General features: G+C 29.9%; 4 protein-coding genes across 10 annotated transcripts; 2 read left to right on the top strand and 2 right to left on the bottom strand.

The window, feature by feature from the left end:
- Positions 1–55: 55 nt before the first annotated feature.
- Positions 56–7076, bottom strand: LOC126858309 (protein CASC3-like). Of its 3 annotated transcripts, XM_050608539.1 has the most exons (10): positions 6792–7076; positions 4873–5303; positions 4645–4777; positions 4397–4548; positions 3902–4311; positions 3262–3510; positions 3100–3132; positions 2564–2811; positions 1850–2476; positions 56–355 (listed from the first exon to the last, which is right to left on the bottom strand). In XM_050608539.1, the coding sequence occupies exons 1-9, from the start codon at positions 6888–6890 to the stop codon at positions 1856–1858; spliced, it is 2376 nt and encodes a 791-aa protein (XP_050464496.1). In that variant the 5' UTR covers positions 6891–7076; the 3' UTR covers positions 56–355; positions 1850–1855. The 3 variants fall into 3 exon arrangements, with proteins under 3 accessions (XP_050464496.1, XP_050464495.1, XP_050464497.1); XM_050608538.1 differs by lacking the exon at positions 56–355 and having other exon boundaries at positions 518–2476; XM_050608540.1 differs by lacking the exons at positions 56–355; positions 3100–3132 and having other exon boundaries at positions 518–2476; positions 6792–7075.
- A 144-nt stretch (positions 7077–7220) lies between these two features.
- LOC126858316 (endoplasmic reticulum lectin 1) lies at positions 7221–10805 on the top strand. 3 transcript variants are annotated; one of them, XM_050608558.1, is made up of 8 exons: positions 7221–7539; positions 7662–7835; positions 7952–8476; positions 8932–8985; positions 9502–9663; positions 9730–9969; positions 10102–10392; positions 10683–10805. In XM_050608558.1, exons 1-7 carry the CDS (start codon positions 7402–7404, stop codon positions 10342–10344), a joined length of 1536 nt encoding a protein of 511 aa, XP_050464515.1. In that variant the 5' UTR covers positions 7221–7401; the 3' UTR covers positions 10345–10392; positions 10683–10805. The 3 variants fall into 3 exon arrangements, with proteins under 3 accessions (XP_050464515.1, XP_050464516.1, XP_050464514.1); XM_050608557.1 differs by lacking the exon at positions 10683–10805 and having other exon boundaries at positions 7222–7539; positions 10102–10615; XM_050608559.1 differs by lacking the exons at positions 8932–8985; positions 10683–10805 and having other exon boundaries at positions 10102–10615.
- Positions 10697–15303, top strand: LOC126858333 (uncharacterized). 3 transcript variants are annotated; one of them, XM_050608583.1, is made up of 5 exons: positions 10697–10764; positions 12054–12141; positions 12762–12962; positions 13213–13386; positions 13660–15303. In XM_050608583.1, the coding sequence occupies exons 2-5, from the start codon at positions 12115–12117 to the stop codon at positions 13990–13992; spliced, it is 735 nt and encodes a 244-aa protein (XP_050464540.1). In that variant the 5' UTR covers positions 10697–10764; positions 12054–12114; the 3' UTR covers positions 13993–15303. The 3 variants fall into 3 exon arrangements, with proteins under 3 accessions (XP_050464540.1, XP_050464539.1, XP_050464538.1); XM_050608582.1 differs by lacking the exon at positions 10697–10764 and adding an exon at positions 11682–11813; XM_050608581.1 differs by lacking the exon at positions 10697–10764 and adding an exon at positions 11682–11813 and having other exon boundaries at positions 12054–12408.
- LOC126858330 (mitochondrial import receptor subunit TOM40 homolog 1-like) lies at positions 10870–12031 on the bottom strand. The gene has a single exon (XM_050608578.1). The coding sequence runs from the start codon at positions 11846–11848 to the stop codon at positions 10871–10873; it is 978 nt and encodes a 325-aa protein (XP_050464535.1). The 5' UTR covers positions 11849–12031; the 3' UTR covers position 10870.
- Positions 15304–16399: the final 1096 nt, after the last annotated feature.

Raw genomic sequence — 16399 nt, 5'->3', positions numbered from 1 at the left:
CAAATGGGAGAATGGCGGACTTTTATCTTTATTGCAATGTCAATTGACACAAACATTTTTTTTTTCCTTTGCGTTTAACGATGTTTTATTTCCACGTCCGTCTTTTACAATGGATGCATTCAAAGTACGCTTCTAGCGTTATGAGCGTGCTCTACCTTTGTTCAATTTTCAGTAAATAAGAAAGATAGAACGATGCTTTTAGCGCATAAGCTAAATACTTTCCGAATTTCAATGTTCCCTCTCTTCCTGACCCGCAGTCTCACGAGACTCTCTGTGAACGCTCGTGTCGCACTCGTCAGCCAATCAATGAAGTATTTGCCGCTGCGCGCGCAGGCAGCGGGCTGTTAACACCAAACTACACAGGTCAAACATAGATTAAAAGATAAAATAATTTACAATATACATCACAATTGGAAAATGCAAATTTTAACATACAATAAAATTTAAACAAACAATTGCTAGTGTAAGTATAAAGCGTTATGGTCTATCTATTTGGTATAATTTAAAGAATTCAATGTTTCGTTTTGTGTATCATTTGTAATATTTATTTTCTATGATACATTTCAGACATATCAGAATATATCTACAAAGTTTAATAAAGTGTGTGTAATCCTTCTTAAAGTTATTATAAAGTTATTACACATATGGTACTAGTTATATAAACTGTACAATATGCTAAAGCAAATTACGTGTTCTTTCTCGACTCATTTTCATTTAATTTTACAGTTTATTGCGCAAAAATGCAATTTTTTATCATATATAAATTTCTTTTGAAAATTCTTTCATAGAATTTTGTTTTTTACGATTTTGTACAATTTTGCCATTGCTCCTAAATATAATTGTGACAAGTTAAAAAAAAATAAATCACTTATTTTTTTCTTAGCACTTTTACCGTTTTTAAAATGTAAAAATTTAATTATTTTATTCAATTGATGAAGCATTCTCTATTATATTCAATTAAGATTCTAGATTTATAGCTTAAATATCATAAAAAAAGGGAAATTTGTATATATATTATTTATGATAATAGCCATTTTGTAAAACTCAAAATATGTAAATAAAATATAATAAAGAAAGAATTATTATAATATAAAAGAAAGAAAAAGTGATAAATGGATATTAGATCTATTTTTTCAGCTGCTTTTTTTACACATTTTCTAATATAATTTCTTCAACTTTTCATCCTTTGGAGAAAGAAACGAAAAGAAAAGTATGTAAAACTATGTAAAGAAGACAGAGATGAAAACAACAAATATATCTGTTAAATTAAATATTGATTAGGTTATCCCCAGATTGCATACAAAATATTATTTCTCTACATATACAAAGAGATGCACAACTTATATGTTGTTCAATGAAATGTATTTCGTTAATATTATAACTACAAACATTTCTGCATTGTAGGTAGTCATAACATTGAAAAAGTAAGTATGTGTATATATATATATATATATATATATATATATATATATATATATAATTATATTAGTTTTATATATATATCAAGTCACAGTCACATGGCTCGTGCAGCTGCCGACTCTGCCGAATATATTACATGATAATGTCTTTCACTAAATAATGATCAGGTATATAGATAAATTTTGTATATGAAAAAAAAATCATCATTATTTTATATATCAAGCAATAACATCAGCATTATAAGACTGCTATTTGAATATTTATTATTAATACAAATATGGATTATTGTTTCCATAAGTTAATAAGAAGCAACGTTCCTCAATCGCATTGTGAATAGTCTGCAGAGCAACATCCATCTACCCAACTTGCGACAAGAGGAACGCGATCGCTGTGTATGTGAATGCGAAGCGCAAATAATAATAATTATTACCTCTTTTTAAGCTGCAGCTTTTTCCACAATGGTACTCTCGGGAATCGCGGATTCAATATTACCTAATTCGCGTTCAGTCTCAATAACGGGCAACGTCGTTGGACTGTCTACAATCGTATTTTTTTCATTAGAAGTTGTTTCCAACAGTTCTTTGACACTGATGCTATCCTCTAAGTTATCCTTCTGAACAAGCACATCAACAATGATACGATTATCGACGTTGGTATTAATTTCTATTTTTTCGTCTGTATCATTCACTGTTCTGACTATATCCGAAATTTGATTCTTTTGAGACTCTTGATCCGATGTGTATGACTGCTCGACTTGTACACTGTCGAATTGTCCCGGCATTGATTTTTCGTCACATTCCAGCTCGTTACCACTCTTGACTTCTTGTTGCTCGATCTGTTGCGTATTATTACCAGATTGATTATTCTGATATTGCTGAGTGCTTCTACCTCTTCCTCTGCCACTTTGCTGATTATCAGGCGGTGGAAGAATGGGTATCGCCGCTTTCGGTCGCCGCATAAGAGCTGCTTGTTGTTGCTGCTGTTGTTGCTGCGCTGGACTGTAATAAGTACATCCTTGTGGTTGGAACAATTCTTGTGGTGGTGGTGGACCTTGAGGCTGCAAGCATACAAAATGCATTATATTCCTCTTTCGTTTGCAAATAGTTTGTTTCGTCTCATGCTTAAATAAATTTATTGTCCTCACCTGTACCGAAGGATTATATCCCTGATAACCTTGAAAGTTTGTTGAAAATGTCGGTCCGTTCGGACCAGGAACATAATTAATTATACTAGGAGGCGCTGTTTGAGGAGGTATGAATTGTGGTGGTGGTACTAAAAATGCCGGCGGTGCGTAACTAGCAGGTTGTCCACCAGGTGGTAAAGAAATAACAGGTTGTCCTGCCATGGGTGCTGTGGCTGGAGAAGACTGTTCAAAATGACCTTGCGGATAACCTGAAACAGTAAAAGATAGCAAATTAGTTAAATTGGATTAAATGTTTTATGAAAAAAAATAAAAATAATTATATTTTTAATTAATCAAGAAATTCATACATAATGAAAATTTCCTATATGTTATTATTGTCATTAAAAAATTTTTGTTTCAAAAAAGTTACAGTAAAAAGATATTAGAGGTAAAAATATTTTGAAGATATATATATATATATATATATATATATATATATATATATAATAATAATAATAATAATAATAATTTTGTATATGCATCCTTTTCTCTCTTACCTTGAGATTCTAAAACAGCTCTTGAATTTCCAGCTAGGTATGCAAAAGTGACATAATAATGTTAAATACATGATTGTATTAAAGACATGTAAAATATATTATTATAATCGACTTGATAAATCTAAGTGCATTTTAAAATAAGACATCAATATGTATTATTACCTTGAGGTGGAAAATATCCATGTTGAGCATGCTGAGATGCATAATTTTGTTGCGTGGAAGTTTCTGAAATAGTAGGTCGTTGACGAAGACTGGAGTATCGTTTTGGTCTGCTTCCAGAACTATCTTGCTGTTGTTGTTGTTGTATTGGTGGTTGTGCATGAGTTTGTTGCTGATGTGATTGTTGCTGCTGTTGCATTCTAGGTGGTACTGTGTTTGATCTATGTTGATTGGAGGATGCAAAAAAGCCTTCTATACAAATTAGAAAATAAAGATAATGATTAATCTAAAAACAACACTGCAATTATCTAATTAAAAATTTAAAGTAAAAATAATATAAATTAATATAACATCTTAGTTGAAAATGAGAAAGAGATTAATTTTTTGTTTTTATATCTTAATTGCCAAATATTTAGAATAAAATATTAAGAAATATAATTAAAAAAATATAATTAAGAAAATATTAGCAACATACCATATATTTTTAATTAATAAAAAATTATTAATTTTATACGATTTTAACTTTTTTAGCTTAAAACAATATTTATATAAATTTTATTATTAATTATAAAAAATATTCAATAAATATACTTTTCATATTTCTTTTTACATATTTTTAAAAACATACTTAACAAAAACTTACTGTTATGTCGTACAGGCTGATGATATTGATTATCATCATTAATATTGACTTGTTTCATATCATGAGCAAGTTGATGCTCGTCATTATGCTGCGCAGTATTGTTCCGTCTATTCTCGATTGTAACTGAACCAGGGCCACGTCCCTTCGATTTATTCTCAACTATTCTGTTAGTGACCATGTTGTTATTAGCATTGGACTTGAAACCTCTTCCACGCGTCCTACTTGCAGCCAAGCTTACAGACTCTTGGGGATTCCTCTTGTTATTCTCTCTTGGTGATATTTTGATATTAGCTAATTTTTCTGCGTCACCAGATCCTGCGCTCCCATTTGTATTTTGATTTTGAACAGTATGCTTGCTATCCTTTTTCCATGATGTATTGATAGATTCATCTGGTGCTTTATTTTCATTTCTGTAACAATTTTTAATATAAAGTTTCATCAATAAGATTTTGCTTTGTAAATATAATATATAGAAAAACCATTATATATACATACATGAATGTATTAGAGACAGTAGTAGGCTTAGTCTTTGTGTTATCCTGCTGAGATTGAAGTGGCGGAAAATTTTGTGTTTTATTCTGTGTTTTGTTCTTGCTACTATACCAAGCTGACGAAATTACAGGCTCCTCTACTTTATTCGAAGTATTCTACATTAATTTAAAAAAAAAAAATAATAATATTTAGTACAATTATAGAAATTAATTTTGTAATAAAAAACATCATATACATTTTGTTACATTTACCTTACTATTACCAAGAGCAGGAAAATCTTCATTATTTTTGTGGAAGCGTCTGTTATTTCCTCTACTAGGAGTAGTAGTTTTTCCATAAGCATCTTCATCTTCCCAATTTCTTGTGTATTTGTTAGGGCCACGACTAAAAATATACATAATTAGTAATTTGTAACATCAGAAAATGACTATTAACATATATAAAAAAATATAGTATACATTATATGCTAATAAACTCACCCATATCTTCTTCTCCTTCTAGCTCTAGGTGGTCCTTCTTCATTTCTAATATCATAACCATATGTTGCTATCAATTCTTCAGGTCTTTTCGGAGCTTGTTCTTCATCATTATATCGATCATGATCCCACCTATCTTCCTTATCCTTCCATACCTTCTTCTCCTTAGTTTCTTTTGCACTTGTTTGTGTTTCCACATTACTATCAGTTACTTCATCAGTTGTACGATCATCGTGCTCGTAAAATGTTCCTCGTTTCGGAATATACTGTGGATTACGTCTATCCTCGTCATCATCCAATTTCTTTTGCGGTTTCTCTTCCTCTTGACCATCCCCGCTTTCACGTTGTTCACCACCTTCCTGCGATTCGGCATCCGAATCACTTTCATAAATATCACATTCTGAATCTTGATGTCCATCAGTCTGTTCACTACTCTATAAAAAAAACAGTGTAACAATAGTCAATACATTAATCAATAAAACATTATTCAAATACAAACAATACTTCACACACATTAGTTATTACAAAAATTTTATAAAAATATTTCAATTCAAAATATTCATTGGTAAGTTTTAAATAAATAAATAAATAATATATATATATATATATATATATATATATATATATATATCAAATTTATAAAAATGTTATTAATAATTTCATAAATAATCAATAGATTGTATTCAAAGTAATTCTAACATATATTTAGCATCAATCATAAACATATAGTATTTCTTTTTTTTATGTACTTTTCCACATAATATATAATACAATATAATAGATATTTTTGTCCATATGTTAATTAATTTTATTAATAGGACATATTTATTTATAGTTCTTTGTTAATTCAAGATGAGTTAACAAAGAACTAAAACATGATCCAAAGAAAGACAAAAAAAGTGTTTTTGTATACTTACTGAACAGCTAATTAAAAGTAAAGGTGATAGAATATCATTTTTTGTCTATCATCTCAAGTATATATATATAATGTTTATGTGTGTATAAAATAACAAATAAAATTCAAGAAATTTAAAAAAATTCAAAAAAGTATTAAAAAATATTCTATAATTAGTCTATACAATCTATTTTGACAATAATTTTTTTGACAAATCAAAAGTAAAAAACTTGAAAGATAAAAATTTAATAAATTTAATCGTTTGATTTTTCTATCTATTTTAATACGCAATAATAAACATTTTGTTATGTTAAAGAGCTTATTATAAAAAAGAAATCTCTAATTTTTGTAATATATTATATTTAAAAGCCAAAAGTTTCTTATACAACAACAATGAAAACAATTATTATTCCTCTCAATTTTACTTTTTACTTTTAATATATGATGATTAATATAAATCATATGCAACATAGTTAAGGAATAATATTTATGCAAACAAGCCAAAAGACAACACTAGATTAAACTGCATTCAACAAGAAGTAAGAAATACTTGTTTCACTAATAATATATGTGTTGATAAAAAAAACTTGAAAAATTTTAAAAACTTCAAATATATTTCAAAAATTTTTAATAATATATATCAATTGATATACATTATAAGATTGCGAGACACGTAATGCATGTCCGCTAGAAAAAGATTTTAATTCTTAAAATCGGTCAATATATATAAATTAGTGATGAAAGAACGAGTTTTAGATTTTTATAATAATACCCGTGACACCAAAAAAATGTGATAGTAAAATTTATGATAATGCCGATCGCAACTCATGAATCTACTTAATTTCGCGATCTCCTTTCGATTGTAAATTCGGGCAATAAACTTTCGTCATATCAGCCTGCATAAAACGGTAAAATTCGAATCGTGCAAAACGCTGTGCGACACATGAAAACGTGTGCTCTTCTTCGAGGTATCATTTGTATCGAGATAAAATTCGTTTTCGGGGAAAGAATTTTCGATGAACATTACCTGGGTCTCCTTTGTCGCGTTCAGCTCCTCGTAAGAATCCGAGAGATCATCAGAACCACATGATTGATTGGATTTTCGACGTCGTCGTGTGTCCGACATGTTTTACTCTGCTCGAAAGATAAACTACGATGTATCTGCACAGTTTCGTCGTGTCAGTCGCAAGAATTAACAGAAGGGAAAACCGATTACTGCCTTGGAGATACCTTGCGTGAGCTGTGTCAAGTCGAGCTCTCGTCACGAATTAACGACCACAACCACGAATCGAGAATCTACAAGAGCGACGACTCAACTCTGAATTTCGCAATGACATCTCGCGGCGAAAGCGTAAAGTTCCAGAGTCAGGTCTGCCAATGTTGAAAAAAATAAATTTTTTACGAGATGAGACGAGTTAGATTTGTGACGTCACTGATAAAACTAGAGTCTAGAACTCTAGGAGTACACATCAGAATGCACTCTTGATGTCTAGCAAGATAAAGAACGTATTCAAGAATATAACAAATTTTTTTTTTTAGTGCCGTATTTGTCATCGCAATAACACGAAGCACAATTTGTCAATTCAACGTAATTGACACATGACGGAAAACGAAACATGATAAAATAATTGAGAAAGATGTGGGGCAATTACAGGGGTATTTATAATGTACTGTGTGTCTTAATTTCTGCTGTTTATGGACACGATTTTCGACATTTCGACGATACGGTTATATTCAAAATAAATTGGCCCGGAAAAAGTGATACTGAATTATTAGTAAGTATATTTGAATGCTTTTCCATAAATCCATGATTCAAACGTATTTATATTTGCGAGTGATGACTTCGTTGTTTATCTTATATGTATATATATACGTGACGTGTACCTTTTTTTTCCAGAAACCTCACTCGAATGCAGAACCATATTTTATAACTACAGCTAATAAGGAACAGTACAAGTGCTTAATCCCAGATGCACCAGAACAAGAACATGAATATAGTGAATCGTATAATGGACCAAATCCGATACAACTTTTGCAATCAGTATTTGCTCAAACCGGTTGCTCCTACAGGGTATGTGTTTGTACATTCTTGTATAATTTTTTATTTTTTGGTTTATTGCCTCATTTTTATTACTAAACATGTTATTATGCATTGTGTAATTGTCTGAATTTAATTTTGTCAAATAGCTCGAGTCATATTGGACTTACGAATTATGCCATGGTAGATATGTACGGCAATATCATGAAGATAGGGAAGGAAAAAAAATTAAGTTGCAGGAATATTATCTTGGCACTTTAGACAAGGCACAAAAATTGAAACTCTCTGCTTATTATGATGAACAAGCAAAGAACCCTAACAGAAAATTAAATATACCAATTAAAAAGATTGACGGTATTAACATGCCATATGTTGAAGTTGAGATGATTGATGGTACAATATGTGATTTGAATAATAAGCCAAGAACCATCAAGGTGTTATATGTCTGCTATAAACATGGTAAACATGATGTGTATTCGCTCAAGGAAACAATGACCTGTGAATATGAAGCAATAGTACTCTCACCAGCACTATGCAGTCATCCAGATTATAAACCGCAAGACACTGGGGAAAATGAAATTACATGCCAACCTGTTGGTAATGCACCAAAGAAACCAAAATCGCTTATGTTGATGGAACTAGAAAGTATAAAAACTCGCCATCAACAAACAAGGGTAATTTTGTGATGAATATTTAGCATTTGCAGATTCCTTTTTACATCTGCTTATTTTGTATCTTTAAGTATTGTTTGATGTACAGCTTTTGTTATATGTTAGTAGTATCTTCAATTTTTATTAATTTTAGAGTTGAAAAAAAAAAATTATTTTGTAAAAATTAATACTTAAATAATAATTAAAAGCAAATTTGTATTACATATTAAAAAATATTTCAGTGACCTTATATCTTTGGAAAACTTTATAGAACAGTGCTTGTATATCACTATATATCTAATCTGATAACTAATACATCTTATTTTATTAAGGCTTAATAATTCTTTAAAAAGTGTAATAGAATTCTACACAATAGAATATTTCTCTTTACTTTTTAATTTTAGGTACTAAACAATTTCTTTTTTTCTCTTTCTAGTTTATTTGCTGTTTATTTACTGTTTAAATTATTTGTTGCACAGGATGACAAGCAGCAGAAAGTATATGCAATCATCCATGTAGATAAGGAGGGCCAGGTCAGAATATTTTGTATATATTGGAAGGATTAATGCTTGTCAATCATGTAGTATATATATCATTAACTTCTGCATATGGCTTTCATTCTGTCCCTTCTTTATCTACATATTTAGGCATTTTATTCATTGTTACTTTACCAATGTTAAGTTCATTTGGAAAGTTGTCACATTGTTATGTAGAATATAATTTCTTATTCTTATGTTATCAGTATTACATATCCTGCGTAATAACATGTACATCTTTATCATTATTATGTTACATAATAACAGTAGCATCAAATGAAATATAATGACATCTCTTGTACATATATATACATTTGAAGTTATTTATTATGTCAGTTTGCTGCATAATTGTGTGTATGTATGTGTACACAATAATTATTTCCTTTAAAATTAAGTGAAGGAGTTTTGCAATCTTCTTATAAATATTAATCATGTACCTTTTTTCATTTAGAATCATGTAGAAAATAAATAATATAGGAAATAATATAGAAAATTATAACAAATTGATTACAGGATGGCGAGCCAAGAGTAAGGGTTGAGATACATCCGCTGGATGTTACGGATAAGCATGGCAATGTCGACGAATCTATCGTTGCAATAACTGATCAAAATATTAGTCCTGCTGAAGTCAGTCCTGTTCATAGTTTCCTCAATGGAAAGAATTGCTTGCATGGGGTAAGTATTCATAATCACTATTTTTTTTATCAATATGTCCTTAATAATATTTTAATATATCGATAGGGTAATGGCTGGTGGAAATATGAATTTTGTTATGGTCGTTCAGTCGTGCAATATCATATAGAAAGAGATGGTACAAAAACGATTGTCAATCTCGGTAGATTTGATAGACAAAAACATTTGGAATGGATCGCCGCGCATCCACAGAAAAAACCCAAACCGCTAGAGTTAAGAAAACATCTTTCACATTTTTATAGTGATGGAAGTAGCTGCGATAAGACTGGAACTTCTAGGCAAACTGAAGTATGCATTATTGTTAAATTGTGAGACATTTTTGGTTTTCTAAACTAAACCAAAAATATCTTATTAATATCACTAATTTAGCAAATAATTTTATATGCTTCCTTCATTTTTCTTTTCTTTTTTTTTTTTCAGGTAAAATTGAAATGCGTGGAGAACCATACCACAAGCCCATCTAGTGTATCGTTATATTTATTAGAACCAAAAACATGTGAATATGTTCTAGGAGTTGAATCACCATTGATCTGTGATATCTTAGAATATGCCGATGAAAATGGACTTTTAAATGAAAAGTTTCAAGCGAATTTCGATAAATTGAAATCTACAGCCTTGCATTTTGAAGATTTAGACGAGCGAATAGCTAACGAAGATGATTAGAGCAATTGATTTATTTCTTCGATATCGAATTAAATCATCAAAATGATTGTTAAGTATAAAAATTTGCATTATTATTTATTGAGTATAAACATTTTATTATATAAAATATTAATATACGAGTGAAATCGAAATTAATTAGATTACATATTTACGTTTGGTGTGATGTTAAAAAGATTCACATTCCAAACTATCTAACAATATAAATATTTAGTAATTGTCTCGTATAATTGTTTTTCTATCATGTACAATAAATGCATATCAAAAAGGTTAATTGCGTTTTAACGTGTATCCAAATATTCAAGCATTCTATTGGAAAATATTTGATTGATTTTTTTCAGATTAAATAAGAGATAAATACACGAGATAAATTAATGGAAACTTTCTATTTCGGCTTGTCTTTTCTCTGTCTGAATAATATCGGTACGAAATAAAAACTTATAAAAGGACAGTATTATTTCTGTGAGAATATTCAGGGTTTGCAGTATAAAGTACTGTAATCTCGGTTATAATTATAAACAACCTTGTGTTAGCCGACATTCAGACCGATCCCGACGCGGAACTGTTGCTTCTTGTGATTCAAGAAGCCGCTTATAATTAACGAGGCCTCAGGAATCGGGTATAATTTCTTTTCGAATACGGCGCCCAGGCTGGTTTCCGAATTAACGAATCCTCGGCAGACGAAGTCCGCATAAGGAATATCGACACGGTATACTATCGTGCCGATGGATTCATGAATGCGTGTATTCGTCTCGATTTCGACGCCAAGCTGCAACTGTTCGCTCGCCTTTCGATAGTAACAGACGTGAATGCCTGCCTCGCCTAATGTGGCGGATAACGTCGTAGGACCAGTGCTATGCCGAAAAGCGGCGCACATCACCGTCTGTTGACCGCCCGGTATAAGGGAGCCGCGTAGATAGGCGATCTCGGTGCCGAGAGTGATCCGCGGCGTGACGGCTTGTAAATAATGCAGCACCAATGTGCCATGCAACTTGGTAAGATCCGGATTCGCCAAGGTCATCGCTATCGTACAATCATCCGAGCGGTACTCCAGGCCAGAACTGAAGGCTTTGTATTTCTTGTCGGCGATCTGCGTCGCGAGTTTGAATCTGTATCTACAGCCGAGCGTGTGTATGAAACTGGCGCTCAGATTGCCATTGGGTGTAATTTCGCCCGAGATGACCGGGTATTTCTCCGAGAATCCCACGCTCTTAGTGCCGATGTAATTCACGCCAAACTTGAGACCGTACGGTGTTACAGAACTTAGGGTAATCTTATACGTCACATTGAAGTGCTTACTTAGGGTCTTCTTTAATAGCAAGTAAGCGCCTTCGAAATTCTGTGGGTAGAGTTCTTTGGTTTTTGCGTGAAGATCCTCGAAGCTGCTGGGATTCCCGGGTTTCATGTCCACTTCCTCGAAGCAGGGAATACATGGCGGATCTTCTAGACTGGTGGGGGTTACAAAGATCTCGGTGCGTTTGTTGATAAGCGCTTGGACACTACCCATAATGACAGAAATATTAACTTTCGATGATTAACCGATATATCTCAATTAGATATACAAGCATATTCGATACGCATCGACCTTCATTCTGTATTTAATTTCATCGTATTCGTCTTGACACATTTTATCGAAAATTTTATTATTAATGAAATAATTTTAATAATAAATATAGATAATTTAATAATATAATTTATTTTTTTACTTTCAGAAATAAAATGTGATTTTCAAGTATAGAATTATAAATTTTACAAGGAGACAATGTATATAATATGTGTGCCCACTCTATACATTCAAAAGTATTAAAACTTTATCTGACAAATCTTTAAAGCATTTAGATATTTAGATTAGATCTCTTTAGAGTAAGCCAATTAAGAATATCATTGTCATATCGTTATCATAATATCGATCATAAGTTGTCTCATATATAAACGAGTAAAAGGATAATAGTAAAAAAAGAATCTCTTCTTTTTAACGGTGAATTTTTTTTGTTTTGTTTCAACGCAATTATAAACGACAAAATGAAGAACGTGATTTGTATCGTGGCATTGTTATCTATAGTTTATGTAAGTCCCGCAAATTCAGTGTAATCATTTCTCTTGATTGAAAAAAAAGGAATAAAAAAATCTAATTCAATCGTTTTAAAATTTTAATATACTGTACATCAGTGGAAAAATCATAAAAAAATGTGTCATATTTAACTAAAATAAAAAATTTTTATCAGAAATTATGATATATAATTAATATCACATAAAAAATTCTGTAGCTTTGAATTATTCATAGAAAATTTTTTTAATACTTTAAGATTAAATTTCTTTATGCAAAATTTTTACAGATAATTTTACAGATAAGTCAAATTAATATTTTTTTATATATCATATTTTTAAACGAAGCTCTTATTTTACATTTTTTCTTTAAGGCGTCGGAGCAAACTATGACCTTTTATTATCTCAAACGATTGGTGAACATTCAAAAAAGTATCACCGAAGCTATACTGAATGATGTTTTACTTTTTGAAAAACAAATAAAGCAAAATTTGGAAGTCAGACTTAATGATCTGGAAACTCAGGCTTTATTTGAAGTTAATAATATTATCAATTCAACATTTGAGAATATCAATGTGAGTGTATTTTATTTTCAATGAAAAAATGAGAAGAAGAGAAGACAAATGTATATTGTATCATAATGCTAATTGTATGATAAAATGGGAAATATTTTGAATTATAATTAAAATATCGATAACAGAAAATACAAGAAGAATCTCTTCTTGTATTCATTTTTAAAATCTTGTATGCATTTTTAAAATAGACTTTTGTGAAAAACATATACAATTCACACATGTAACAAAAATACATTTGTATATTTATTAGTTATCTATTGAGGAAGGGAAAAAAGAGAATAAAAAAATAGACGAGTGCTATGATTATGCGAAACATAATCTGGAAACAAAAAAATATAATACAATTATTGAATTAGAAATATGCATTCAAAACGGCAACGCGATCATGGAAGCCCCATTAATGAATCTTGCGAAGAATATTAAGGTAATTATTGTTACTTCAATATGTAATTAAACGTATTTCATCCTATATTCATATCTCTACAATTATACTGAAATACTGATTTTTTTAATTTTTATTAATTTCAATCAACTGATACGTTTTATAAAATTACATCGTTCATCGTTAATAACTTTTGTCATTTGAATGTAATATATAGAACGTTTAGTACGTCCTCTATGTAATTACGTTTTAATAGAGTAATAATGTAACAATAATGTATAAATAATATTATATAATTTGTAATAAATTTTTCAGGCAATAAAGACATTGTTGATCGAGTTAGACGTCATCATCCCGAACTGTCATTCCTCGAATTTTATCAAAATGCAGCACTGCATCACAATGAACCTCTTCATGATCAAATCATCATTGAAGAATATAAGTAGTAATATCATAACAGTGACGAATATTGCGATAAGCGTGCATAAAAATATGATTAGAGATGTGAAAAATAGCACGATGAAACTTGTCGTTGATATCCGCATTTTCAGCACAGATATCATTGTTTGTATTAACAGTTGCATAAGAAATGCACCTGCAGACAATCCTAAATCAACAAATAATACCAAACTTATCGCCATCTATTAATTCTTCACCTCGAAATTTTTAAAAAGATGAAAAAAAGCCTATAGTTTAATATAAATTTCTGAGTATTTTTCATTGAAAGTTCATTTTTTCAATATATATAATTGCTTTTAATTAAAAACATTAATCATTAATCTAAAAATATTTGACAAGTAATCTTTAAAACAGATTGCAATGTCTTCAATTTTCGAGTAAATAATTCATCAAAAGCACTACGGATTATAGTTATGCGCTTTATATTGAAAAACATTCGACTAACTGACTTTTTGATTGTAAATTAATTGTTCACTTATATCATATATCGTACAGTATATAGAAGCAATATATTTGTAATATAGGAATGATAAGTGAGAACAGTAGCAATCAAATAGTATTGGCAACAATATTGGCAATAGTAACAGCAATAATAACAATAATATTACTTGTAATTATATTTATCATTAACATACTTCGATAGAATTATACATATCATTAATTATAATCGCCATGGTTATGATTATCTTTATTTATATACATGTGCATACATATATATATGCATAGACCCATAAAAACACACTCAATAGTGCGGATGTTTCATCATCATATATACATATACAGAGTATGTCAGAAAGTTGCGCATCTTCTCTTCCACTATAATATTCCTCGACAAATATGAAGTTGCTTCTTTTTTAATGAAACTTTGATTGAACTTTATCTCTTGTAGTACATCTGTATTAAATGTTTTCATATCAAACATCTTGACAATTGTACCTCAAAAAAATTTAAACTATTCGATTTTTGCATCTATAAAACTTTTAATTCAAGTCTTTTAGATATTAATCGTATAACAATGAAAAGCTATTTTTTTTATAACTGAACGAGTTATCATCATTCTTCTTAGTTTGCGGCGTACAGTGTAATTATAATCTAGAAAATATGGGATTTATGAAACACCCTACATGTGCACATATATTTCACGCATTAAACGTTTTATTTCATAAGAATGTTATATGTACACAAGGTGCCTCAGAAATGGCGGGTATTATCAGTAACTGAGATTTCGCAGCAAACACTCACGCGATAAGTAATTTAACACAAAACATTTTCATCAAGTAGTTTCAGTCTGCCCATCGATGGCTATACAATTGTTAATCAAACATAACTTGGAATGGGAGAAGGTTTTATATTAAGGTATAATCTGCGAAAAAAAAATTTTGTAGCTTTCTATTATAATCCGGAGATTGCAAATTATCAAAGACCAAATTGCAATTTGGATGGCAATTACTGATACCGCAATGCATAATACTATCGTGCTATATTGCTACACTATAAAAAGTATGCTTACCTTGCTCTATCTCTTTCTCTCTTTTTAAGAAATCGAATTTTTAACACATCTTAATGAGCGCACAATTATTTTTTTTACTACAAAAATCTAAGACACAGCATTATTTAGATATTTCTCCTTGTCTGCATGAACTATGTAAAAGCTCGTTTTTCTCATGAAAATAAATATCACACGCCATTAAGATTATAATTATTGTTCTAACAAGGACTATATAAGTAGAATTAAAGTATTACAAGAGCGCATACTTATTGATATGGCTATCAGGATATAAAGATTTATATTTATAACGTTGAATTGTTCTAAGTGGATTATATGTTGTCTTATTTACAAAATATAGTCGGTATAGAATTGTTGCTCAATAGACCATACAATTGACGACTAATTCATCGCGCATTGGGATCTCATTGTCTCGCGTACAGTAAAAAGTCTTAAAAACTGATATACATCGCGGTACAAGGAGAAGAATCTCGCATTCAGAAGATAAATCTGGGTCTTTACAGAAAAATTAAAAAAAAAATATCTTTTTTTGCAAAAACTATTACAGACAACACATCCAGCGATGAGACATTTTTCTAGATAAGTTATATTAGCAACGAATTTTTTTCTTTTTTTTTTCTAAATTGGGATGACCATTATATAAATATCCCTAAAAACGGTTTAAAATAATTATATGAACAAAATTTAACATTAATATGTGCGCAACAAGTTGAAATTAATATTTTATATATTTCAATATCTAATAACTGAGAATTTTAAATAGAAAGAAAAGATTGAAGAGTTTATAAATCATGCATCCATGTGAATTCCAACTCATTAAGATAGCTTATGAGACATATTATAAAATATTAATAACTTTATTGTAATTTCATCTTATCTTTCTTCTTCATTTTTATTCTGACAGCAATTCTGTCTAATAATAATAAGCTATATATTAGAGCTCCTCTGTAAATGCAATTGTATTTAACAAATTATGAGCAAATACTTTTATTATAATTTATTAACAGTACCACTAATTGTGTGTGTTCCCGACCTATATATTATCCTCTCTGGTGCAATATATATATATATATAACGATTCCTATATAT

This window comes from Cataglyphis hispanica, chromosome 24 (assembly GCF_021464435.1).
Source record: "Cataglyphis hispanica isolate Lineage 1 chromosome 24, ULB_Chis1_1.0, whole genome shotgun sequence".
Taxonomy (NCBI): domain Eukaryota; kingdom Metazoa; phylum Arthropoda; class Insecta; order Hymenoptera; family Formicidae; genus Cataglyphis; species Cataglyphis hispanica.
The sequence above is the reverse complement of the archived record's forward strand: the minus strand, read 5'-3'. Positions and strand labels throughout refer to the sequence as shown.

What these genes read in the sequence shown, in the direction of transcription:
- LOC126858333 (XM_050608581.1), top strand. Translation starts at nt 12,364, where the DNA reads ATGAAGAACGTGATTTGTATCGTGGCATTGTTATCTATAGTTTAT. An exon ending in CATTGTTATCTATAGTTTAT is followed by an intron (nt 12,409 to 12,761) that starts GTAAGTCCCGCA and finishes TTTTTCTTTAAG; the next exon opens with GCGTCGGAGCAAACTATGAC. An exon ending in ATCTTGCGAAGAATATTAAG is followed by an intron (nt 13,387 to 13,659) that starts GTAATTATTGTT and finishes TAAATTTTTCAG; the next exon opens with GCAATAAAGACATTGTTGAT.
- LOC126858316 (XM_050608558.1), top strand. Translation starts at nt 7,402, where the DNA reads ATGTGGGGCAATTACAGGGGTATTTATAATGTACTGTGTGTCTTAATT. An exon ending in AAACCGGTTGCTCCTACAGG is followed by an intron (nt 7,836 to 7,951) that starts GTATGTGTTTGT and finishes TTTGTCAAATAG; the next exon opens with CTCGAGTCATATTGGACTTA. An exon ending in CTCGCCATCAACAAACAAGG is followed by an intron (nt 8,477 to 8,931) that starts GTAATTTTGTGA and finishes TTTGTTGCACAG; the next exon opens with GATGACAAGCAGCAGAAAGT.
- LOC126858330 (XM_050608578.1), bottom strand. Translation starts at nt 11,848, where the DNA reads ATGGGTAGTGTCCAAGCGCTTATCAACAAACGCACCGAGATCTTTGTA.
- LOC126858309 (XM_050608539.1), bottom strand. Translation starts at nt 6,890, where the DNA reads ATGTCGGACACACGACGACGTCGAAAATCCAATCAATCATGTGGTTCT. An exon ending in TCAGCCTGTACGACATAACA is followed by an intron (nt 3,511 to 3,901) that starts GTAAGTTTTTGT and finishes TAATTTGTATAG; the next exon opens with AAGGCTTTTTTGCATCCTCC. An exon ending in TGGATATTTTCCACCTCAAG is followed by an intron (nt 3,133 to 3,261) that starts GTAATAATACAT and finishes TTGCATACCTAG; the next exon opens with CTGGAAATTCAAGAGCTGTT.